The following is a 24,075-nucleotide window of genomic DNA, read 5'->3' as shown; positions in this document are numbered from 1 at the left end:
GTTTTATAAAGGTAAAATGATGCTTACCAAATAAATATAAGATTTCCTGCTATACAAAAGAAACGATATAACAGAATAATAGAGTTAGAAGGGACCTTGGAGATCTTCTAGTCCAGCCCCCTGCTCAAGCAGGAGACTCTATACCATTCCAGACAAGTGGCTGTCCAGTCTATTCTTAAAAGCCTCCAACGCCCACAACTTCTGAAGGTTAATTGTTCATATTGTTAGGAAATTTCTAGGTTGCTTTTCTCCTTGTACTAAGGAGAAATTTCTTAACAGTATTTTGATATATTATCAAAACAGAATCTTATTTTCATCTTCCATAAAGTGAAAAAAAAATATTATGAAAGAGACTCCATTCTGTATTGGAGAGTAAATGAACGTGTCCAAGATTATATATTTTTTACTTTTTAAAAGTTTATCAATAGTCTCTTATATACATATAATATTCACAAAATAATTCACAATAGCTTTTTTCTTTCTTTCTGTCTGCTGGTGAATTCTTGTGACTGCACTTGTTTCACAATTGGTTCACAAGGAGAACTGCAGGTGTACTTTTCCTTCAGCTTTGTGGCTCTGAATGTCTAATAATTTACCATGTCATTAACTTGGCACAGAAAGTAGTCCATATTCATCTGCTGTATCCAGAATTTTACAGATAACTGGTGACTCTACCTGGAAAGAAAAAAAAGTTTACAAAGATGTTAGTCACAATGCAATTGAACAAACTAAGTCATGAAAAAAATCAAATCAAGCAACTGTGACCAAAAGGTTACAATGGGGGTTAGTGCTCATAAAATTAATGCTTTGGAGTTAGAGAAAGATAATGCTGCATTTGAGGACAACCATGCAATCAGAATATGACCTGTCAAACCTTTTGGACACTTTATCTTTTTTCAACAAGACTCTGAAAAAAGTTAAATCCTTGCTCAAAACTACATTTTAATTAACAGAGTCTGTAAAGGTCTTAAAGATCTTGTTGAATTGTGCCCAAATTTTTTAACATTTAAATACTTTATTTGGGATAAAATGTGTTTTTGCAAAAAATAAATAAAAAAATCTATCAGCTTTCCTGGGCACACAAGATAGAAAACATGACCAGACAGGCTAATTCTACTTGTAAGGCTACATTTACAGAATCTTGCAAGTCTGAACATACAAATCTCATTCTATCTCCTTTATATCTCGAGAAGCTAGGAAGGGTCCCTTCTTAGTCCCATTATGCAGCTGTGGGCTATGCCCTCACTTATTTGACCATTCCATGGGTAGCATTTCTTTGCCCTGTCTCTCAGTCTTTCTCCATATTATTACAATAATTTAAACTAATGCTATTTTTAATTTTGGGGTGTGTGTAGTCTAACTGCAGTATTTTTTAAATCACTTTGCCTACCAACATTTTTTCTCCCAGAAATCAACATAGTTTAGATCAAGATTTCAAAAACATACCCCAAGAATATACTGGCAGGAATGAGGCTCCACCATATATATAGTAACTGCATGAGGAGAGTCAGATTCTTTGCACCTTAAAACAGGAAAGTTTGTTAGTAGACAAAATAGAGTAAGAAAATGGTTCCTCAAGCTCCAAGATTTTCAGTTGGTATATTTGGCCTATAAATCATCTCTGATGATGCAAGTCTTGCTGCAATAGAGCAAAGAATTACACTTTTAGGTAATATTTCCCAGTGAACCTAGTGTTTGGAAGATAATAACTGTAGCTCAGGATTGAATGGTTTTCTTTGAGCTTGGTTGTTTTCTTGCAAACATTTTATTATCCAACTAGGTAAGATCCTCAGTGCTAGCACTTGCCTTGCAGGTAATTCTCAAATTATTTGTAAGAGATAAACATGGACTGTGCCTAATAACTAGTAAAGGAAAACAAGGTCACTTTAAGGTTCCAGGCATCTTTTCCTTAGGAAACAAATATAGCTCAATTAGTCAGTACAAACTGTTTATTTTAAGTGTAACTCACTTCAATCTCACCGTCACTTGTCGAGGTTTGTCAGTTAAGTCACAAACATCTCCATTGCCATAGTAGTGAGACACCATTCTGTCAGGAAAGTTACAACTTAGACTCTGATTGCAATAATCACATTTAAAACTCACTGCATAAGGTCCAAAGCTTAGACCTTTCATATTTGCCTTCTATACAATTACCATAAAATATACAAAAACTGTCAACTAGAGTTGAATATCAGAAAACTATACAATATTTGGCATGTATAGATACCTTGCATTTAAAATTTAATTATTTTTGTTTATTCCAATATGTCTTCAGTATAAAAGAATATAATATACAATCCATCTTTACAACCAGCATTTCTTAGAAAGGCAGTCATAAGCAATTACTCATCCATCCATCTATAGATGGGCTGATAAATATTTTTCTGGCTTAATATCAAAGATATAGTGAAGGGGTATCTAAAAATTTAAAAGCATGAGATACAATATTATGAAACATTGAAGATTCCATCCCGGATTGGATACTAAAACTGGGACTTAAAAATCAGCTGCACTCTACACTTATTATTACAAGTGCTACAACAAAGCAGCAACCCTCTTTCTAAGCCATCATTTTAGAACCAAATTGTGCATACTTGACTGTTTGCAGGTCATCGTCTTTCTGGTGATATGTTCTAGCCACATTCTTTTGTGCCCATTCGAGATGTTCCTCTTTGTTCCATGTGCCCACAACTATAGTAGTTTTGCCATTTTCTTTATCCTAAAATAAGTAACATATTTTCTTGGTAATTTAAAATTTTATGCATAGTTCTGTATTTTATACCACCCTAAACAGAAATTCTAAAGTAGACAATAATCAATATTATGACTGTTTCCATATGGTAAAAATACCCATATGAATCCCAATTGCTTCAGCTAGCCTTTCCCCATTATATTTAAATGGCAATGGTTTTAATGAACTATAACAGTCTGTTTTTCCTTTGTTTATCCTTAGTTATGTCTTGATGAACATGTCCTGCTATTCTTAGTAGTGAGCTGAATGAAGAAAGGAAGGAGGATCCAGGAATGGGTAGTGTAATAGACTTTAAGTCATACTGTCCATTTCCTCTTGAGCAATAAGAACTCTTAAGTATGCTTGGGCACCCCCATCATAACAAACTGAAAAAACCCTTCATGGCAAGTATCCAACAGTCCATTCTTAGTATTTACGACATTATGAGGCAGAATTAAAGTAGCATCTCTAACTACCTAAATGTTACATTGCTTTAATGCCTAGCTACTGGCATGTCCATCCTGGATTGACAATATTGGAGAGAGAGACCAAGGCACATAACTGAATATTGGTTCATTTTTATTACAGCATGAACCTCATACAGTTATAGCTTGATGCAGCTGCATGTGTTTTGCATGTAATAGGTCTCAGGGTAGGCAGGTTGTAAAGATTTCTCTCTGAAACCCGAAACAACTGCCCTCAGTTTATGTAGGTTGGGGATGAGCAAGATGTTGCTCTTGGCTTGATTTCATTCTGAGGAGAATGCCCAGAGAGAGGATAAATGCAGGAGGGGATAAAAAGAGAAAATCTGAAATGGATAGAAATGAAAGGGAAAATATTCTCAAAAACGTTTCGTATTTCTGGCCAAAACAGTCCTGAAAAGGTTTTGAGATGAGAGAAGAAAAGATACTGTGTACAATAAAAATAGATTAAAAATAGGAATAATATATCACCTTCCCCTTCCCTGACTCCTTGGGGGAAAGTTAAAAAAAGACAAAAAAGGGAGGGGAGAAAGGAGGGGTGACAAATGAATGTTCCTGTCCATTTTGGGTTCCAAGCCAGGTAGTTACCTACATGCAGTGCTGAACAGATTACCTCCAGGGCAGAATGCTGCGTTCGATGGGCCAAAGATCTAATATAGTGCTAGGTGACTTCCTGTGTCTCATCTTTATACAGCCCAATGGTGAATTCATAAATTTTACATATGTACTTTCAAATTCTTCTTTATAGACAAAAACAGGAACATGTAGCCATCTAGTGGAACAGTCTACCAGTGATTTATATACCTTGTGATACTGATGCACGTACTTGCCATAACAGAATTCATACCTCCACCAGCCAACACCCTGAAAGAGAAGCACGTTTATAATATTTAGACAGAATAAAATTCAGTAGCACAACAAATAATATATTTTATGTATTTTTATTTTACCCTTATTATTTTTATAAATAACTCAAGGTGGTGTTCATGCCTAAAGCAAGACTAGAACTTACACTTTCCTGGTTTTTAGCCAGGTGCCTAACCCAAATTGAAATTAAATAAGCCACAATTTCCACTTTGCTCTGTTATGGAAGCTTAGACAATTTTACTCTACGAAATGTGCTTTGCAAAAGTTTTTGAGATAAAAGGGTGAAAAGCTGATTTCTGGGCTCATGATGAGACTTTCTTTACAACATTATTACAAATAATTTTTACAATTATTTGTACAAAATATGCAAATTAACAAGATTGAAATTACACAGCCTTCTGTACTTATAATTCAGGCCCAAATTGTAAGGCCCAGAAATAGATTGGTCACCATAAAAACTAGACTGATTAGTATTTATTCTAGTCTGACAGACAGTATTGCTTAAATAATTCCCTCTATTCCATCTGATAATTCAATTTCTGTATTGCAAAATTCTAATTTTATTTTGAAACATGCATTAAAATTGAATATCATTAGATTATAAGCTCTTGGGATAGTAAAAAATGTATGCAATGCATTCACTTCCAACTCATACCTTGTTTTCCTTAAGATTTAAGTTAACTATTCCCTCTCCCTTTCCCTATTCATATGCAGAAAAGCATTCTGAACTCAGAGTAGCTACATTTGGAACTCAGAATGGGTGTTCTAATGCTATATATGCCCAATATTCTGTATTATGAATGTGAATAATTTAAGGGTGCAAGTTATTTCCCACAAAATATATGTGACAAAATGGAGAAGATAGGCATAAACTGCCTCTGGACATTCTCTTCCTGATAATTAACTTTTGGAGGAAATTAGCAGCAACTACCTTTTAGGGTAGAGACACATTTATATTAGTAAAAGTGACATGTTATTGGCAGAAAGTTAATCTCAGAACGGTAAAGCAATTAGGAAATAAAACAATACATTGCTTTGAAAGCAGAAAAATTGGGAGGGGATTTAAGTTATTTTTAGACGTATTAAATGAATAGGGATGCCTAATTATCTGTTTAAGTCCATTTGAGTCCATTTGGTAGAGAGTTCAATACCTTTTATCCTTGATTATGATATGAATAAAAACCCTATGAGTTGTCTTTTCTCTGGGTGATCCCAAGAATTCCTTGAATTTGGAAAAATTACAGCAAGGAGAAGCTTTTTGAGAGCTATATTCTGAAATTTCAGGGAAAATGTGATCCATACACAAACTGAGTACATATTTATAAAGTTCGGATATTTTTTAATGAAACTGTACACTGAAGGTAATAAACGTATGAGTGGATCCTGTCTGAGACTCTCATCGGGGCTATTTTTAAAGTATTATAATTCTTTCAGAAACAGATATGTATAAGCCTCATAAAATCTGTTTTGAGATATAGAAAATCGCTTCCATATCCAACTGAATTTTATATAAATCCTGCAAATGATATAAAAATATATGTAAAAAACCATTCATAAATTGTGTTTCTCACCCCATGGAAGCAATAAGACCCACTAAGAAATTCTTTAATCAGCTGTTCATCTGTCAGTTTGGAGATGTGTGTTGTTCCAACTGTTAAGAGCTGGGAGGTTCCAACAGCAACTGGCTTGTGGAAGGAGGAAAATTTTTCTTCTTTTGCTGAATTAATTTCTTCCTGCAAATTAAGATTATTAAGATTTAAAGACAACTGATGTTTCCTTACCATGTACATTAAGATTAATGCCAGTTGAGCATGTCAGCATCCTCAGAAAATATCCACAACATGCTACACTCAGACTGTAGTCTTAAATACATAAAATATTAATTTCAGTGAGCAAATTACAATATATAAATGCAAGAAAAAATTCAAAGTATGCAGTGTTCTAAACCTGAATGCTTTTTTAAATTTAATGCTCTCCAGCTATGTTTGTTTAAAATTTCTGTTATATCCAGGCAACAAAGCCATGGCTGCTCTAATGTAATAATATTAATGTGTCAATTTCACAATCTTCTTTGCTTCTATATACTAATTTAATGCATACAAACAGAAAAAAATAACTTTTATTTTGTCTGAGAGGTATATAAGAGCAAGCATAACATAAATAATATAGCACTAGAGAAGCCTTCTCCCTCTTTGACAATATTAGGTCATCCACTGATGTCAAAGACAGGAAGATTCAGAACTGATTTAAAAGGGGTTTATGAGGCTCAATGGCTGCTAATTAATAGTATGTGTGCAAGGATATGGATTATTCCCCCCAGGTTAATTACTGTACTTTTCTTGATTAATTATTTTCATATTTTTTGTTATTTGCCATCCAAAGTCATCTGGAGTAGAACAGCTTTCTAAGTGTTTTCTTTTTAAAAAAATAGTATTTACACATATAGTAACAAAAAAGCCAGATATGATAGAGAGTGGTTGCAATTTATGCCCCATTTGTGACATCAGTGCCCACACTTCCAGTTGCCAACCTCTTTGGCTCTTCTAAATGGCATCTTCATCATTTCTTGCTGCTGTTCTAGATGTTCCAATTTATGGGGTTTAAGTGGTGATCCTGGTAGTGACTGGCAAAATATGTCATTCACGGGGGAAGCTCTGAATCTGTTCAAAGAATAAGAAAAGTTTATACTAAGCTTTTCAATACTCACATTATGCGATGGCTCACAATGTAATGCATATCCAGATAAAGTAGAAAGAAAATGCACCTACGTCTATCCAGAGTATTTTGTGTTGAGGTGATATTTTAGTATAATGCTATAGGTACCTAAGATTTCTATTGGTATGTATGAATTTGGCATACATTGGTGATCATAGGAAAATATCACATATGAATCACATGTTTTAAATCATAGCTTGGGAGTGCAATATTTAAAAAATCTAAAATGTATTATTTGTCCTGTTTGTCTGGTTAAGTCCACTGCCTTCTTTCTAGCTATGCCTGGTAAAAGTGAGGCAAGCATTCTTGGATATAAGAAATACAAATACCAAGCAGGAAAAAGTAGCACAGAAATAATATACCATGGATAAGTGATCCCATATTTTATAGGGGGAAAAGGACAGAACTTGCCTTCAGTACTTCATTTTGTAAGAGTAAAGTAAACCTCAGCTAAAGCAATAATCTGGAAGTGTCTATGGAGATTCTCAGTCATCTAGGTCATGGTTATCTCAAAAGTGCTTTTTCAAGAGGCAACTGGACTTTCTTGTTTTTCTTTGAAGATGTTTCGCTTCTCATCCAAGAAGCTTCATCAGCAATGACTGGATATGGGGAATGGAAGGATTAATATTCCTTGTAGACAGCTGGTCATTCCCCACCATCCAGTCAGAGCTGAAGAAGGATGAGAAGCGAAACGTCTTCAAAGAAAAACAAGAAAGTCCAGTTGCCCCTTAAAAAAAGCACCTTTGAGATAATAATATGGAAATACTACTAAGAACTAGTGATAAGAATAAAAAAAAAGTTATAGAACATTTTATTTTAACTCTAGCCTACAATGATAGCTGTTATCTCAATTCCTTACCTATATTTAGGATGGCTGCATAACAAAGGAGTCAAAATAACCACTTCATATTCACATGTAGTGACTTCAGCCACAGAAAGTATCTCATGCTTTGCTTCTGGGTGGCAGACATACATCACTGAGCTTGATCTGGGAAGGTTTTGTCTCAGGCTACAAGGTGTGCCATTTCCCATTCCTACAGGAAAATATGGGGTCATCTGTCCTTCTATATTTTTTGTCGGAATCTAGATTTGTAAAATATAGAGAAAAACATAAGCATTATCTTGGAAAGTGATACAAATAGTCCTTCACCATATAGAAAACCAAATGGTCTGAATATAGTCAAAAATACTAAGAGATTTATTTACTTATTAATAACTTTTTGACATCATTTTCTGTAATAAGGCTCCCATCTTGTTGGTACCTGGAGGACTACAAAGACCTCACTATTCTTCCAGGTCTTGGGCTAGGCCAGCTGGAACCCTCTTTGCTGCATCTTGGTGGTGGTCAGATGGGTTTACCATCTTGTTCTTTTTCTTCTGGTCTAGTTTGGTTTTGTTGTTTGTTTCTTCTTATTACATTGGTTTAGTAATGTCTAGTATATTGTAAGCTGCCCAGAGTTATTTGGAGTTGGGTGGAACCAAATTGAATAAATAAACAAAACCACATTTGTCAGTATTATCTTGTATCTTACGCTACAAGAAAAGCAAGCATGCATTAACCACTATAAAAAGTGGAACTATAGAAATTTAAGAGCAGATATGAATTACTAAAAAAAAGCTGGCAATGGCATAAGTGAAATTCCAGATTTCTCACTTGCCTCTTTTGCAGTATCTTTTTCAATTTCATTTTCTTCTTGATCTGGAAAATATTGAGAAAAAAAACTCTACTTACCATCAGTAACCAATACCTGTGTTTTCATTTCTCTATACCAGAAAACTAAATCTTTTGAAATGTTTTCTTTTAGCACAATTCCAATATTTGACTGAGTCAGTATGGAATAAGATGGTAAAGCTATTCAAAGATAAATTATTAGTTATAGGTTTGAGGATCTTGATTTGATTCAATTAGTATGAAAAAGTGCAAATGCATGAACGGGCATTTTCAGAAAATGTTAAACAAAAAGAAGCACCTTGGGCTTATTTTTCATCTGTGAGCTTCACTGAGAAGAATATAGAATTCATTTATTATCTTATTTATTCATTTATTGATATCTCACTTTTATTATTTTCACAAAAAATTCAAGGTGGCGAACCCATCAAACACACCTTTCTCCTCCTTTTCCCCCACAACAATAACCCTGTGAAGTGAGTTGGGCAGAAAAAGAGAGGGACTGACCCAAGGTCACCCAGCTGGCTTTCAGGCTAAGATGGGACTTGAACTCATGGTCGCTTACTTTCTAGTCTGGTGCCTTAGCCATTAGACCAAACTGGCTCTCATATATATTATATATATTATAATATAGTAGTGTGCACAAAATGCTACACACCTCACAGTTTTGGTTTCTGTATAATTTTAAATTTTTATTTTGTATGGTTTTAATACTTCAATATATTATTCTTCTATTTGTTTTTATAATCTGTAAGCTGCCTTGAGCTGCTGTATAGAGGAGATACTGTGTCCATTTGGCTTAACAGCTGGTATACTAGTAAGTTAGACTCAATGACACCATGAGGATTATAAGTGGATGTATTAAAACCACTTCAATTTGCTGGCATCCTATTCTGAGCCACACAGCACCACCAGCTTTACAATTTCTGCCCAACAACTTTAACATCAATTCCCAATGGAAAGCCAAATGGGTCACTGAATGCCCAGTTATAGGAAGACATAAATGGCCCCACAAAAAAATGCCATTCAGCAATGGACAATGCTGAATCGGATTCGCATCTCACATGGTGTCTGCTGGGACTCTATAAATGGGGCATAGTGTCCTCCCCTCAGTGTGATTGTGGGGTCCCATGTCAAACTGTAGATCACATCGTGACTGATTGTAAGCTGAGGGCATATACTGGTCCAGTATCTGATTTTTTAAAATATAAACAATGCTAATCTTCAATGTTTACATGGCCTAGACCAGGGGTGTCAAACTGCTGGTCTGTGGGCCGGAGGCGTCATGGCGAAACCGCGCCCACCCCATTGCCGGCAATGAAAAACAAGTTGTGATACATCGCAACACGTCATGTGACGTTGCAAGTTTGACACCCCTGGCCTAGACATTGATATTTGAACATAGATCTTTTTGACATTTATATTTTATTGGGTTCTACTAATCTAGCTGAAATGTTAATTTATATTGCTAGTCCATGTATGATATGCCAAATGCTAAATAAATAAGTCCTCATATTATCATGTAATTGACTAATTCTAAGCAAGGAATCAAACAGCAACATAATATCAGTTTACAAATAGTCCTGTCTTAGAGATCATTCAAAGTTACAATGGATCTTCCCAGAACTACTTGAGATCCATTTTCAAAGTGCCAATTCCAATCGCCCGTGGAGTCATGTGATTACATTTTGGGTACTTGGCAACTGGCTTGCATTTATGACCTTTTTGCAGCATTCTGCAGTCATGTGACAGTGTTTTTGGTGTTTTTTGTGGGTTCCAGTGTTTACTTTCAGTTCCTGGCAAAAAACATTCACTGGAAAAATGGGTTCAGTTAATGACTGCAGTGTTTGTTTATCAACCATGGTGTTTACTTAATGACTATCAAAAAAAGGTTGTAAAATCAGATTCAATCATGTAGTGACTGCTTAACAACCACCATGATTTACTACTGTAATTCCAGGCTCAGTAACAGTTGTAAGTTGAGAACTACCTATATGATAAAATGAAAAAAGAGGTAATCAACAAAGTTTAACTTCTACTGGAATCACATTTTCACTGAGAATTAGAGAAGGTGTATTCTTTAAGGTTTACTCTTACTACTTTCTTTCATGATTAAGTCATAATGGCTATTTATTTATTTCATTTGTTTGCTGCCCATCTCTCGAGGCAACTCTGGGTGGCTTACAACAATAAAAGCCAGTAAAACCATTAAGAATAAATAGTTCTAATACCAATGAAGATTACAATTAAAAAGACAGGGAGGAAGGAAGCAGGGTACATGGGGGGGGAGGAGAGGTGTGGTCTTCACTTAATCCGTCAGCCATCTCCAGCATGATACACTCTTGTTGGGACTCTAGTCAACTTGCAGAGCCAGGTCTTTGAGCCCTAACGGAAGGTCAGAAGGATGGAAGCGGATCTCACCTTGGGGGGCAAGATGTTCCAAAGGACTGGCACCATGGCAGAAAAGGCTCTACTGGACCCTGCCAGCCGAAATTCCTTGACCGAAGCATGCCCCTTCTGCTGGCATAAGTGGGGCAGCCCAATCCCATTGAGGTCAGACAGTTCCTCAGTTAGCCTGCATGGCTTTAAAGGTGATAACCAACACCTTGAATTGCATGCAAAAGCAAGCCAACAGCAAGTGCAGCTCGCGGAATAACAGTGTAACAGGGGCCACTCTTCCTATTTTATTCATTAGCACTTAAAAACAAAGTAACCCACCTGGATCTACTGGTGGGCTCTTTCTCAGCATATTTCCAAGATAATATTCTTGAATATTTATTTTCTATAAACAAGAAAGACATTTTCATTTATTTTCATAACCATCACTTCTCCTCCAATGATTTAATCTTTGTTAAAGTAATAAGTTAGAAGGATCCAAACTTTAGTACAAAAATGCTAGTTTAATGTTTTTTAATATATTTGAGGATGAAATTATACATACCTGCCCAGTTTCTTTCTCTTCGTGATACTGACGAATGTGTTTACCATGACAAACTTCATAAGTCCAGTATGATTCAATCTAAAAATATATTCCATGAATTCACACATATATTCTGATTTTAGATAGTCAAATTAACAATTTAAAAGGGTTGACTATTTACATTAAAGAGAATTGTTATAAAACGAGGTATTATTGGCAAATAATGCCAGAGAAATGATCTAGAACAGGCACGTCAAACTGCCAGCCCATGGGCCGGATGCGTCACGCTGAAACCGCGCCACCCCATTGCTGGCAATGGGAAAAAAGTTGTGATACGTCACGCAATGTCATGTGACATCGCGAGTTTGACATGCCTGATCTAGAATGTAAAAAGTCATTCCAAATGTATATTGTAAATGGGAACAACACGAAGGGATATTGTATCATGCTTGATGGAACATGTAAAAGCTAAATAATTTTAGATTCAAAGACACACAGGAATAAAGAGGATTTTAAAGATTAATGTTCAATTGCAGCTAGAAGTTTTCATTTCAGGATTTATGAATGAATACAGCTAGAAAAGAGTCATGGAAGATTATTTTAATATATAATTCCTGTGGCGAGACTATTATATGCACAAAGATGGAAAGATTCTGCACTATCCATCATGGAGAAATGGTTGGTGAAATTGACAGAACTTGCCAAGATGGCCAAACTGACTTCTTTGTTACGGAAAGGCCATTATTGACATTCATAAATGCCTGAAAAACTTATGTGGACTTTCTCCATAAAAAAGAAAATGTCCTAGGATATTGATAATTACAAATAATAGATTACCGAAAGAAAGGAAATATGATGTAAACTTAGATTTGATTATGATTATATGTATAATTGCCAAGACTGGAAGATCTTTTTATATTTCTTTTCATATTTCCTGATCTTCTATTTTCTCTTTCTTTTTTCTATGCCCTTTTTGTCTCTTATTTCTTTCTTTTCTCTTCTCTTTCACATTTACTATATCTCTTTCTCTGAATGTTTTTCTTAATATATATGTACATTTTTAAAATAAAAGCTAATAAACTTCACAGGAAAGTAATACAAATTTCTATGTAGCATATCAAATTTGTAAGTGTTTAGCTCAATTTATTTGGGATTTAGAACTATTTATCTCAAACCAAAGTAAACATACTCTATAAGAGCAACTACTTTGCTTGAACAGAGGTTCCAACAGTTCAGCTGGGCTTAGTCCTTTATAATCTTTTTCTTCCTCCTAAAATAAGAATAATTAGATTGCATTATTATTTCAAATGAATTCAGATTAGCAAATTTATTAATTGTATATGTACTATTTGTATTTATTTTATTACATTTCTAAAAATTTACAGAAAAAACAAATTACTAGAAAATAAATCAAGAATGTATAAACCCAAGGCCCAAACCAGCTTTCATATTTATCAGATAGTTAATACTTATACTCATATTATTCATGCAACAGAATACCATAGACTTTCTCAAAAACTGAACAGGATTCAATTTGAATTTCTTCAGTTCAAATTAAAGAAATTGAACAGGATCTAAAGAACCATTAAACTATCTGAAGAAGAATTTATGAACATCTTTTCCATATAAACACCAGCCACATCTTCCCTGAATTAAACTGCTTTTGAATTTTGCAGGATAGTTTTTACAGCATAAATCTTTACTAAGTTAATATATGTCATTTGTGACCATATTGTGACCTAATCCAGGCATGTCAAACTGTCGGCCTGCGGGCCAGATGCGTCACGCCGAAATCGCGCCCACCCATTGCCGCCAATGGGGAAATAGTCACGAGTTTGACATGCCTGACCTATACTGTAAAGGCTCACCCTTTATAGAACCATCTATAAAAAATATTATTTCGTAATATCAAAAAAATTAACAGCTAGATTAAATTATCAGCATAATATTGCTTATTTGTCCAAGGATTTTATTTGATATCTCAGTAGCCTAATGTAAATAAAAACATGCTAGTAATAGATATGACAAATTCTATTTAATGTATTGAGCCAATTTTATAATAAGATTATTTTATATCACAAATTAAATCATTCTCCAAAAGAATTTGGAGTATAGATGGCTCTTAAAAGATACACTCTTTCAAGACTATACTCAGATTCAACAAGTGCATTTTATGTTGCGTATTTAATTTTTAACATAAGATATCTTTTGCCAATTATCAATTTAAACATCCCTGTCAAGTTACATACCTAGCTAACATGCTAATAATTCACAGCAATTAAAGAACCACGCTATTGTATTGGATTTAATTCCTTCTGTGCATCTGAAATATTTTATGCAACACTTATTGTTAGTTTTCTATAATTGGTATAGAATAACTTGCCTCATCTCCATTAGCTAATACTGGAAGAATGCACTTGTATTTTTCTTTATCTGCTGTTGTCATAATGATGTAATAATCTTCTTTGTATAGAACCCCAGCAGTAGGCTTAAGGGGAAGAAACACAGAAACAAACATTACTAAGAAGCAAGTGGGCCTTTGGTAGATAAAAATGACTTTGCTGACTTGCTACTGCAAAGAATATATAGTATTAGAGCTACAGAAAACACCATTATTAAATAAACCATTTGATTAAGATGCAAGCAGTGTCATGTTTACGGATGAAATTTTAAAGCAAGCTCCCTTTCAAAGCACAGTTTGTCAGAACCAAAATGCAAGCTACCCTATGACACATTCTTAAATACCTGCTAACATTTATATTCCGTGGTTATCGAAAAGGTCATAGTGTTTCAGTTTTGATTCAGAAGAGATCTTTTGGAACAGGAAAGAACAGGGATGCAAAGCTTGGGCACATTAGCAAAACATGTTTCCAGAATGCAGTGGCTGCAGTGAATTACCAATAGGTGGTAGATTCATACCCCTTGACATTTGGAAGCATCTCTTGTGAGTCAGATCTGAAAAAATGCATAGTCTTAGTTAGAAACTTAGATGTTTTTTAGAGTTAGAAACATGCAACTCACTTTTAATGAATGTAAGTGAATGAGGGCTCTAAGGATGAATAAATATGATTCTTCAAACATAAGACACAATCACAGTTAAGTTCCACTGATGTCAAAGAAAACTGATACTTATAATTCGCTGATCAAAATTACCGTAATTGGAAAAAGATTCAAAGATCATACAAGTAACTAGTACACAACAATTATTTTATTATAAACTCTAATATTGGAAACAAACATTTGTAGTAAATTATGCAAAATCTATATTTCTGAAACTTAATGTATATTATATTTTGCCCAATTTCTTCTTCAAATCTTTGACATATGGCTTTTTGACAAATTGATGATGACAAACAGTATAACCATTCTAACATTAAAAACCATACCATTGCCATGATACAAACTGAAACACAGTGATCTGGGTTCAGATAAATGAATAGAGAAAAGAGATGGAATATGAACACCTGCTTCCTATGTCATCATCAGCCTTCCATTCCCTGATCACAGTAACTTCCCATTCTGCTGCTATTTCCAGAGCTGTGAAAATTCAAGCATACTTAAGCATTAAGCATTAAGGTCTAATGGTTTTCTTCAAGCCCTTCAAGACAACTAGGATGGACTTTAAAAAAAATGGTAGAATTTTTGGCAGGGTAATAGCAACTTCAAGGGTAAAGCGCAACCCTGCTGGATCATACCAGCCATCCAATTTCATTCAGTGTTCCACAGACATAGAGACTGTCCGGTACTGAGTGGTCTACAGCAGGGCTTTTCAACCTTTTCACCCATTGTACCATTTTTAGGATATGGCAACATCTGAGTACCACCAGTCACCTAGCAAGGTGTCAAAAACTTGATGACCAAAAAAAAAAGAAAAAAAAAGAAAAAAGTGATAAAGTACAGGTAATCCTCGACAGTTCGCTTAATGACTCTTCGAAGTTACAATGGCACTGAAAAAAGTGCCCCCCAAGCCACAGCCGAGCAAGACACCTGCCTGCCCACCTGGCGGCGCTCTCCCTCCTGTCTTGAGGTTTTCATTGTTGTGAGCATTTCTGTTGAGGATTGGCAATGGGGGTGGGGTGGGGGGGTATTTGGTTTTTATTCCCCCCCCCCCGTCTGCTGGGTAGTTGCAGCAGGTTTTGGTCACTTCACATGACCCTGGGACACTGTGACCGTGATAAATATGAATCAGTTGCCAAGCATCTGAATGTAAATCAAGACCTTGGAGATGCTGCAACTTTCCAGCTGATTGGTGCTTGTTCAGGGCTGAGCAGAAGCACCAGGATCAGCACCAAGCTCCCGCTGAAGCCTGGCGCTGATCCTGACGCTTCCACTAAGCCCCGACAGCCCCGAAGAAGCACCCATCAGCTGGAAAGCGGCACTGATCCTGGCGCTTTCGCTGAGCCCTGACAGCCCTGCAGCTCCAGCCATCTCTTGCTCAGGCTTGTGCAGTGCTGCCACCGGTTCAGCTCATTCCCCCTCCCCCGCTACCACTTTTCTAGGATGGTCGCGTACCACCTGCCAGGCGCCAATGTACACAGGTGGTACCACTGGTGTGATACCACTGGTTGAAAAGCCCTGGTCTACAGTATCCATATGAGTAAACAGTCAGATGACTCGCAGTAGAATAAGACAAGCTCGCCTTTGACGTGAGAAAGTGCCTTGGCACACAAAGGCTCCATTAGGTACAGGAACTGACAACCACGGACAGATCAATCACCCTCTCTTAAAAAAAAAAAAAAAGGAAAGACAGCCCAGCCACGTTGACTCATTAGCAAAAGGAAGGAAGACTGCTGCCGAGCAATATTCTAGAACCAACCAGTGTTACCAAGTAGCTAGCAACGTTTCGAGCTTTCAGATTAAAAACGCAAAAGCCTACAAACTACCAAATCTGAAGTAGCAAAGCATGAATGACTACACGCAGGGGTAGGCAACCTTGGCTCTTTTATGACTCGTGGACTTCAACTCCCAGAATTCCTGAGCCAGCCAAGCTGGCTCAGGAATTCTGGGAGTTGAAGTCCACGAGTCATAAAAGAGCCAAGGTTGCCTACCCCTGGACTACAGTATAAGCGAACAGCAAAGAGTTAAAAGCCGCGGTCTCTCTTTGCGACAACTTGGCGGTCGTCCGTTAATTCTTCACTTCAGATCGAGCAATCTTACGAAAACCTGCTAACTGGCCAGTCCCGGCCCGTCTCTCTTCCCGCTTCTCGCCCCTTTCCTCCCCGGGTCCTTCCAGTTCTCCCCGTCTAAAATTCCCTTCTCCAACCAACCAGCCACCCACCAGGATGAATTCTCTGCCCGGCCAGTTGACTCGGAAAGACACGTCGTCGTTAAACTGCGGGAGGGACCTGCTGCCCTCGCCCGCGGCCGCCTTGGCTTCCAGGAGCCCCCACAGCAACAGGCGCACCAGCACAGCCCCTCTCCGGGGCTCCGGCTTTCGCCGCTTCATTCTTTACGGGAACCCGTCCGAGACGGCCAGCAACCACCAATCATCACACGCCCAAAGAAGCCGGCCACGTCTACTTCCGGAGGAAAAAGGCACGTGATTTTCCGTCAATTTGAAATTCCTAGAGTTACCGGCAGTTGCGTTTAGCTTCCGCTGCTCTCGGGTTGATTCGTTTTGGTTGGTTTGTTTCGGTTGCCCCATGGAGATTACCGTTAAAAATAAGAGTGGACTTCGCAAACCTGATCTTGTCGAAATCTATGGATCCCCAATAGCTGACATCTCAGTCTAATCCAGGGGTAGGCAACCTCGGCTCTTTTATGACTCATGGACTTCAACTCCCAGGATTCCTGAGTCAGCTATGCTGACTCAGGAATTCTGGGAGTTGAAGTCCATGAGTCATAAAAGAGCCGAGGTTGCCTACCCCTGGTCTAATCCTTTTGTTCTCAGCCCGTTCCGTGTCACAGGCATTAATGGCCTTCTGAACTTCCAAAGAGTTTTTTCATTGAAATTCCCTGCTTTCCATTATAGTTCAGCTCTTTCTGGCTAAGATTCTCACTATATCAGCCTGCTCCTATAATCGCTAGCCAACAATACTGGAACAACGTTTGTGTAGGCTGCAACGTCAGTTGTGGAGTCGACTAATCATCTTTGCGGCTCAAAGTGGGCGCAGGTTATGGGCGACTCTACCCTCTGCGGAGTTCTATGAATTTTCCTCCAGCGGGGGGAGGAGGGGCGGGGCGCTGTGTGTGTGTGTGTGTGTGTGTATGTGGGTGTGCGCGCGTGTGTGTCCCAGCCTCTGGTCAACATCCGGGGCGGTCGGAGCGCGTTGCCTGAGCAGATGAGAGGAGGTAAGAGGCTTCAGAGAGACCAAGAGGGGAAGGGAGAGGCGCGTTCCTGCTTCTCCGTGACCGTTTGGTTCCGGAAGGACTGGTGGAAACTGGCTCTCCTTTCATGTCTTTTGAAAACTGAAGACCGAGAAATTCGTGTTTGCGCGGGAGGTTTGCCGAGCTCCCCGTGGTGGGAAGTGGAATAAAGATACTCTGGTGCAGTGTTTCTCAACCTTGCCAATTTTAAGGCATGTGGACTTCAACTCCCAGAATTCCACAGCCAGCATTGCTGGCTGTGGAATTCTGGGAGTTGAAGTCCACATGCCTTAAAATTGTCAAGGTTGAGAAACACTGCTCTGGTGGGATTCAGAGGGCAGGAATTGGAGGGGTGGGGTGGGGGCCTCGAAACGCCTGTTCTTGCAGCAGAGCAGCAAGAGATCAGGGGTTAAGCGATATATTGTCGGCAATTGGCCAAATCTGGCTCAGAGGTTAAGCTGATTCTCTGTGGAATATGGTTCATACGTGGCAGACCACGACCAGAAATCTCAAAAGAGTTGTAGACCATCATTTTCTTACGTTAACACAGTAGTTCTCAACCTTTTTAATGCCGCGACCTCCAACCAGTCGTAAGTTGAGGACTAAACCGGTCATAAGTCGAGAACTAAACCGGTCGTAAGTCAAGGACTTTCCCTGCCCGGGAGCGCCACGCATGCGTGGTTCCGCCCCCTGCGCCGGCTGAAGCGTAGCTGGCAAGCCGCAGAGACGGAGCAGGCCGACCACCAGCTGGCCCAGCTCAAGGGAGGTAAGGCACCCGCCGGAAAAGGGGAAAAAAAATGGCGGACAGCCTTGCTTGGCGATCCCCGTGAAATGGTCGATCGACCCCAAATGGGGTCGCGACCCTTAGGTTGAGAACCGCTGCGTTAACAGTTAACAGGCTGCTTCAATCGTGGTTTCTGTTCAGTGGTTTAGATTCCTGATTTCTAGTAATGGGATTAAAATAATAACAAAAAATGCACATACTTTGAACTGCCAGTGGCAAATAAATAAAATCTGCAACAAAACCTAACCCTACCTTTAAAAAAGAACTTGATTCACTTCCAGATAAATCCAGGTAGTATGTTTTTGATGGGTGACGTTGCGGTAGATTTCAGGGAGGCTTAGTACGGTATGTAAACAAAGAAGTACGTAGTGCAAGATTGGAAGATGTGGAAAGACCTGGTAGGAAATATGTGAACAATGCATGCACTTTTTAAATAATCCATAAGGATTTAATTGGTACATAATTTCATTTAAAATATTGCTCTTAAAAAGATATTTAATTTGCTTTGACAGTTCTTTATCTGGTATCAATTTTTTGATGGCATCTTCATACAAGAATGAAAACTATCTTATAACAATCAAGTTTGAACTACCATAATCCTAACATAATTTCATTAATAGACTATTTGGACAGAATGCTAGTTATTAATGTTTCAATATGTATTTAATGAACCAGTCCTTATTGCGAACATTGTTTTCATTAAGTTGTGGTAACATGGCAGATATATTTATGTCATTTTTGTAATTGTATTTTTGCAGTGATATCAGATTTGGTTTAAAATTGAAATGAAACATTTTTTACTTTTCTGGTGTTGATAACACTATCTAATCACCTCATCCTCTGCTGTCCCCTTCTCCTTTTGCCTCCAATCTTTCCCAACATCAGGGTCCAATGAATCCTCTCTTCTCATTAGGTGGCAAAAGTATTTGAACTTCAGCATCTGTCCTTCCAAAGACTGATTTGATCTCCTTGCAGTCCAAGGGACACTTGAGTCTTCTCCAGCACCACAATTCAAAAGTATCAGTCGTTCAGCCTTCCTCTTCCTTATGGTCCAACTCTCACAGCCATACATTACTACTGAGAAAACCATATACAGACCTTTGTTGGCAAGGTGATGTCTCTGCTTTTTAATATGCTGCCTAGCTTTGCCATAGCTTTCCTCCCAAGGAGCAAAAGTCTTTTAATTTCTTTTAATTAATTTAATTACAGTCATTGTCTGCAGCGATCTTAGAGTCCAAGAAAATAAAATCTGTCACTGCTTTCATTTCTTCTTCTATTTGCCAGAAAGTGATGAGACCGGATGCCATGATTCAGGTTTTTTAATGTTGAGTTTCCAACCAACATTACATTCTCATCTTTAATCCTCATCAAGAAGCTCTTGGCTCCTCTTCACATTCTGCCATTAGAACAGAAGTTATACCCTGTAAATATATACAGATAGTCCTCAAATTTGGAATTATATTTTTAAGTCCTTGCAGTCGTTAGCGAAGTACCTATGTGATTACCTTGCTTATGACCACAATACTGGCTCCCTGTGGTAATCTTTAAGCAGAACACAGTTAATGGGGGACATCTAATGCAGGACTGCAATGCAGTACCTCCCCAGCTCACATGTTGCCTGCATAAGGCCTCCTAGGGCCTCCACCTTCTGAGACACTCTTTCCACAGCTTCCTGTTCGCCTGGGTCCCACAAACTTGCATCTCCTCTCCTGCCTCATTCATCTCTTCCAAAGTTCACCTTTCCAAAAGAGTGTCCAACCAATGCAACATGCAGCCTTCCTGAAGAGGCTGCTTTGTGTCATTGTGGAGGTAGGCACAAATCTTGTTGATTGTTGTGTGTCACATCAGCTGATTCTCTTTCCAAATGAAAATATTCAGAAATTGTCTTTCAGAAAGAGCAGCAGCAATTTACTGCATGGCCTTCCCATATACTGTGTGCACAATTATTAGGCAAATGAGTTTTTGACCATATTTTCCACCTCCCAAGCAGTATAAACTTGAATGCTTAGTGGATGTAAGCATATCAGGTGATGTGTATTTGTGTGGGAGGGTGTGGTCTAAGGAGATCAACACCCTATATCAAGGTGTGCATAATTATTAGACAGCTTCTTTTCCTCAGGCAAAATGGGCCAAAACAGAGATTTAACTGACTGAAAAGTCAAAAATTGTAAAAAGTCAGAGGGATGCAGCATTCTTGAAGTTGTTAAGATATTGGGGCGTGATCACCGAACCATCAAACATTTTGTTGCAACTAGTCAACAGGGTCACAAGAAACGTGTTGAGAAAAAAAGATGCACATTAACTGCACATTTGAGAAGAATCAAACATGAAGCTACCAGGAACCCATTATCCTCCAATGCTGTCATATTTCAGAACTGCAACCTGCCTGGAGTACCCAGAAGGCATGGCCAGAGGCATGGTCAAGGTAGGGAAGGCTGAAACCCGACCACCACTGAACAAGACACATACATTGAAACAGTAAGACTGGGCCAAGGAATATCGGAAGACAGATTTTTCAAAGGTTTTATGAATGAGAGTGATTCTTGACGGACCAGATGGATGGGCCCGTGGCTGTATCAGTAATGGGCACAGAGCTCACTTCGACTCAGACACCAGCAAGGTAGAGGTGGGGTACTGGTATGGGCTGGTATTAATGATGAGGTAGTTGGACCTTTTCGGGTTGAAGATGGACTCAGAATCAACTCCCAAACCTACAGTACTGCCAGCCTTTCTTACTTTGGCCATGTCTCTAAGCATTGAACACCTTTGTACTCCTGGGCACTCCAGGTAGGGTGCAGTTCTGGAATATGACAGCACTGGAAGATAATGGGTTCCTGGTAGCTTCATGTTTGATTCTTCTCAAATCTTTGGCAGTTAATATGCATCTTTTTTCCCCAACACGTTTCTTGCGACCCTGTTCACTATTTGCAACAAAACGTTTGATGGTTCTGTGATCATTCCCCAATATCTTAGCAATTTCAAGAGTGCTGCATCCCTCTGAAAAACTTACAATTTTGACTTTTGAAAGCCAATTAAATCTCTTTTTTGGCCCATTTTGCCTGAGGAAAAGAAGCTGTCTAATAAATTATGCACACCTTGATATAGGTTGTCGATCTCCTTAGGCCACACCCTCCCATATTACACAAATACATATCACCTGATATGCTTATATCCACTAAGCATTTAAGTTTATAGATTGGAGATGGAAATTATGCATGAAAATGACATGGTCAAAATACTCACTTGCCTAATAATTGTGCACATAATGTACAGAATGTGCCATACCGGAAACTGGTGCCATTTTAGAAGTGACTACAATTCTGGAGATATGCGAATTGTGGCCACTCCCAAAATTGCATCAGTTTCCAAGATGGCACCAAGCCACTTTTATATAGGAAGGCTGCATGATGCATCAGCTACTTTTCTTTGGGAAAGGCAATCTTTGGTAGAGGTAAGTGGAGCAAGGCATGGTGGGGTGTGGGACGGAGCAAGATGGGAAGCAGTCTCATGGGAAACAGTTGGGTGGATGGGAGGAAGATAGGCAAGTAGGGGCAGCTGTAGCATCCCTGATGTTGGTTGTAAGGGTTCCTGAATTGTGATCATGTGAACATGGGGCACTGCAGTGGCCATAATTTTGGGTGTAGGTCATAAGACCCTTTATTCAGCACCATTGTAATTCTGAATGGTCACTGCATCGTCATAAGTTGAGAGATGCCCATAACTCATTTAAAACAGGTAAGTGAAGGGAATAATGAACCATTTATCTTCTGGTAAAAGAAGCCATGCTGTGATGCTGAAACAGATTCCTAAGAATGGTGCTGGCTATTTAGTGTACTTCTCATTTTAAGCTTAAAAGTTATCTCATTTCACCTATAACCTTTTGCACATTTGTACTACAGTATTGCATGTCTAGTGTTGATGGTGGGATCCAAAGATTTTCAGAATGCCCAATGGAATTGTATATATTTTTTTCAGAGCAGCAATCAATAGATTACAAACTGTTATTAAAATTCCACTTATTTTTTTTAAAAAAGAACATACAGCATGATTGGGAAATGAAAATTGAACATTTCTTTGGTTATGTAGTACAATTCTCATTTACTAGTTGCTGAGCTCTGCTTAATGCAGCGGTTCTCAACCTATGGGTCGCGACCCCATTTGGGGTCGATTGACCATTTCACGGGGGTCGCCAAGCAAGGCTGTCCGCCATTTTTTCCCCTTTTCCGGCGGGTGCCTTACCTCCCTTGGGCTGGGCCAGCTGGTGGTCGGCCTGCTCCGTCTCTGCCGCTTGCCAGCTACGCCTCGGCTGGCGCAGGGGGCGTAATCACGCATGCGTGGCGCTCCCGGGCAGGGAAAGTCCTTGACTTACGACTGGTTGGGTAGTTCTCGACTTATGACCGGTTTAGTCCTCGACTTATGACCGGTTTAGTCCTCAACTTACGACCGGTTGGGGGTCGTGGCATTAAAAAGGTTGAGAACCACTGGCTTAATGTAACTGAATTACAATAAAATAATTCAGATTAAAAATCAGTGATAAAATGTTTATGGTAACTAAGCCCTATTTCTATGTAGATGTTTTATAATGATGTAATAATCATATTTAACCTATACATAATTTATTTTACTGTAATCTGGAAATGCCATTTATGGTTTGTATCAGAATTCCTTTTCATTGTTTAAAATCTTGATTAACTCCTTATTAAAACTATAACCTTCTGATTCAGACTTACTGTAGTTTTAACACTTTGTTGGATACAGATGCCTTCAAATACACAAACAACAGCATAACATTTGCAAGTATTTGTTAAACAGGGAGAGAAACACTGTATGGGCTTAAACCATAATTGTTGTATTACTAATGCAAAATCATACAAGTTTCATTATGAAAATTACAGAAACATACAACCAGTTTATGATTTTGTTGAAAGTTTAAAGAAAAGAACTGAAATTGTGAGATGTACATGCATAATTGGGACGGAAACGTTAATGTCATCAAGTTAACGTAGCAGATAACCATTTCAGTGGAAGTTGAGAAAGTTTAGAAGTTCTGGCAATGTACTGTGCAACTTACCCTTGAACTCCTAAGTACAGAATTCTGAAAAAAGAGGTACATTTAGCTAAATCAATCAATTTTATTTATGGCCAGGAGGCCTAAAAGCAACTTACAAACATAATCTAAATTTGATAATGGATAAAACAGTTTAGTAAGTAAAATATTTAAATTTAGATTATGTTTGTAAGTTACTTATGGGCCTTCTGGATGCAAATAAAATTGACTGATTTGATTTAAACTAAATCAACAGCTTATGCTTAACTGGTATACATTTTAATTTGGATTCTCAAATAAATACTTTGACGTGGTTTCAAAAATATTGTGACAGATGGCCTAGGTATATGTAATACAATCTTCAATAAACAACAAGTTCAAAGCATTATGGGAGAGAGATGCACAATTATTAGAATTTTTAAAGAGTGTTTACTGGCCAGGTTGAAAGAGGCATTCCATAGTGTTCTCTTTTGAAATCCTTGGCAATAGGAGGAAACATAATAACATTTTTATTGGAGATTGGAAATAGACTGGAGCTCATGTATTTTCCTTTG

At 38.1% G+C, this 24,075-nt stretch overlaps 1 protein-coding gene across 1 annotated transcript; it reads right to left on the bottom strand.

Annotated features, from left to right (window-relative positions):
- Window positions 1–400: 400 nt before the first annotated feature.
- ERLEC1 (endoplasmic reticulum lectin 1) lies at window positions 401–16,884 on the bottom strand. The gene is made up of 14 exons (XM_015813688.2): window positions 16,663–16,884; window positions 13,768–13,872; window positions 12,574–12,654; window positions 11,406–11,483; window positions 11,183–11,246; window positions 8,454–8,494; window positions 7,655–7,878; window positions 6,611–6,740; window positions 5,652–5,813; window positions 4,018–4,077; window positions 2,595–2,719; window positions 1,970–2,047; window positions 1,447–1,522; window positions 401–675 (listed from the first exon to the last, which is right to left on the bottom strand). The coding sequence occupies exons 1-14, from the start codon at window positions 16,828–16,830 to the stop codon at window positions 604–606; spliced, it is 1,464 nt and encodes a 487-aa protein (XP_015669174.1). The 5' UTR covers window positions 16,831–16,884; the 3' UTR covers window positions 401–603.
- Between the last annotated feature and the right edge of the window lie 7,191 nt (window positions 16,885–24,075).

The sequence above is a fragment of the Protobothrops mucrosquamatus genome, unplaced genomic scaffold (genome assembly GCF_001527695.2).
Source record: "Protobothrops mucrosquamatus isolate PMUCROS unplaced genomic scaffold, P.Mucros_1.0 scaffold181, whole genome shotgun sequence".
NCBI classification, from domain to species: Eukaryota; Metazoa; Chordata; class Lepidosauria; order Squamata; family Viperidae; genus Protobothrops; species Protobothrops mucrosquamatus.
The sequence above is the reverse complement of the archived record's forward strand: the minus strand, read 5'-3'. Positions and strand labels throughout refer to the sequence as shown.

What these genes read in the sequence shown, in the direction of transcription:
- ERLEC1 (XM_015813688.2), bottom strand. Translation starts at nt 16,830, where the DNA reads ATGAAGCGGCGAAAGCCGGAGCCCCGGAGAGGGGCTGTGCTGGTGCGC. An exon ending in AAAAAGATACTGCAAAAGAG is followed by an intron (nt 7,879 to 8,453) that starts GCAAGTGAGAAA and finishes TTACAAATCTAG; the next exon opens with ATTCCGACAAAAAATATAGA. An exon ending in GATGACCTGCAAACAGTCAA is followed by an intron (nt 2,048 to 2,594) that starts GTATGCACAATT and finishes CTTTCCTGACAG; the next exon opens with AATGGTGTCTCACTACTATG.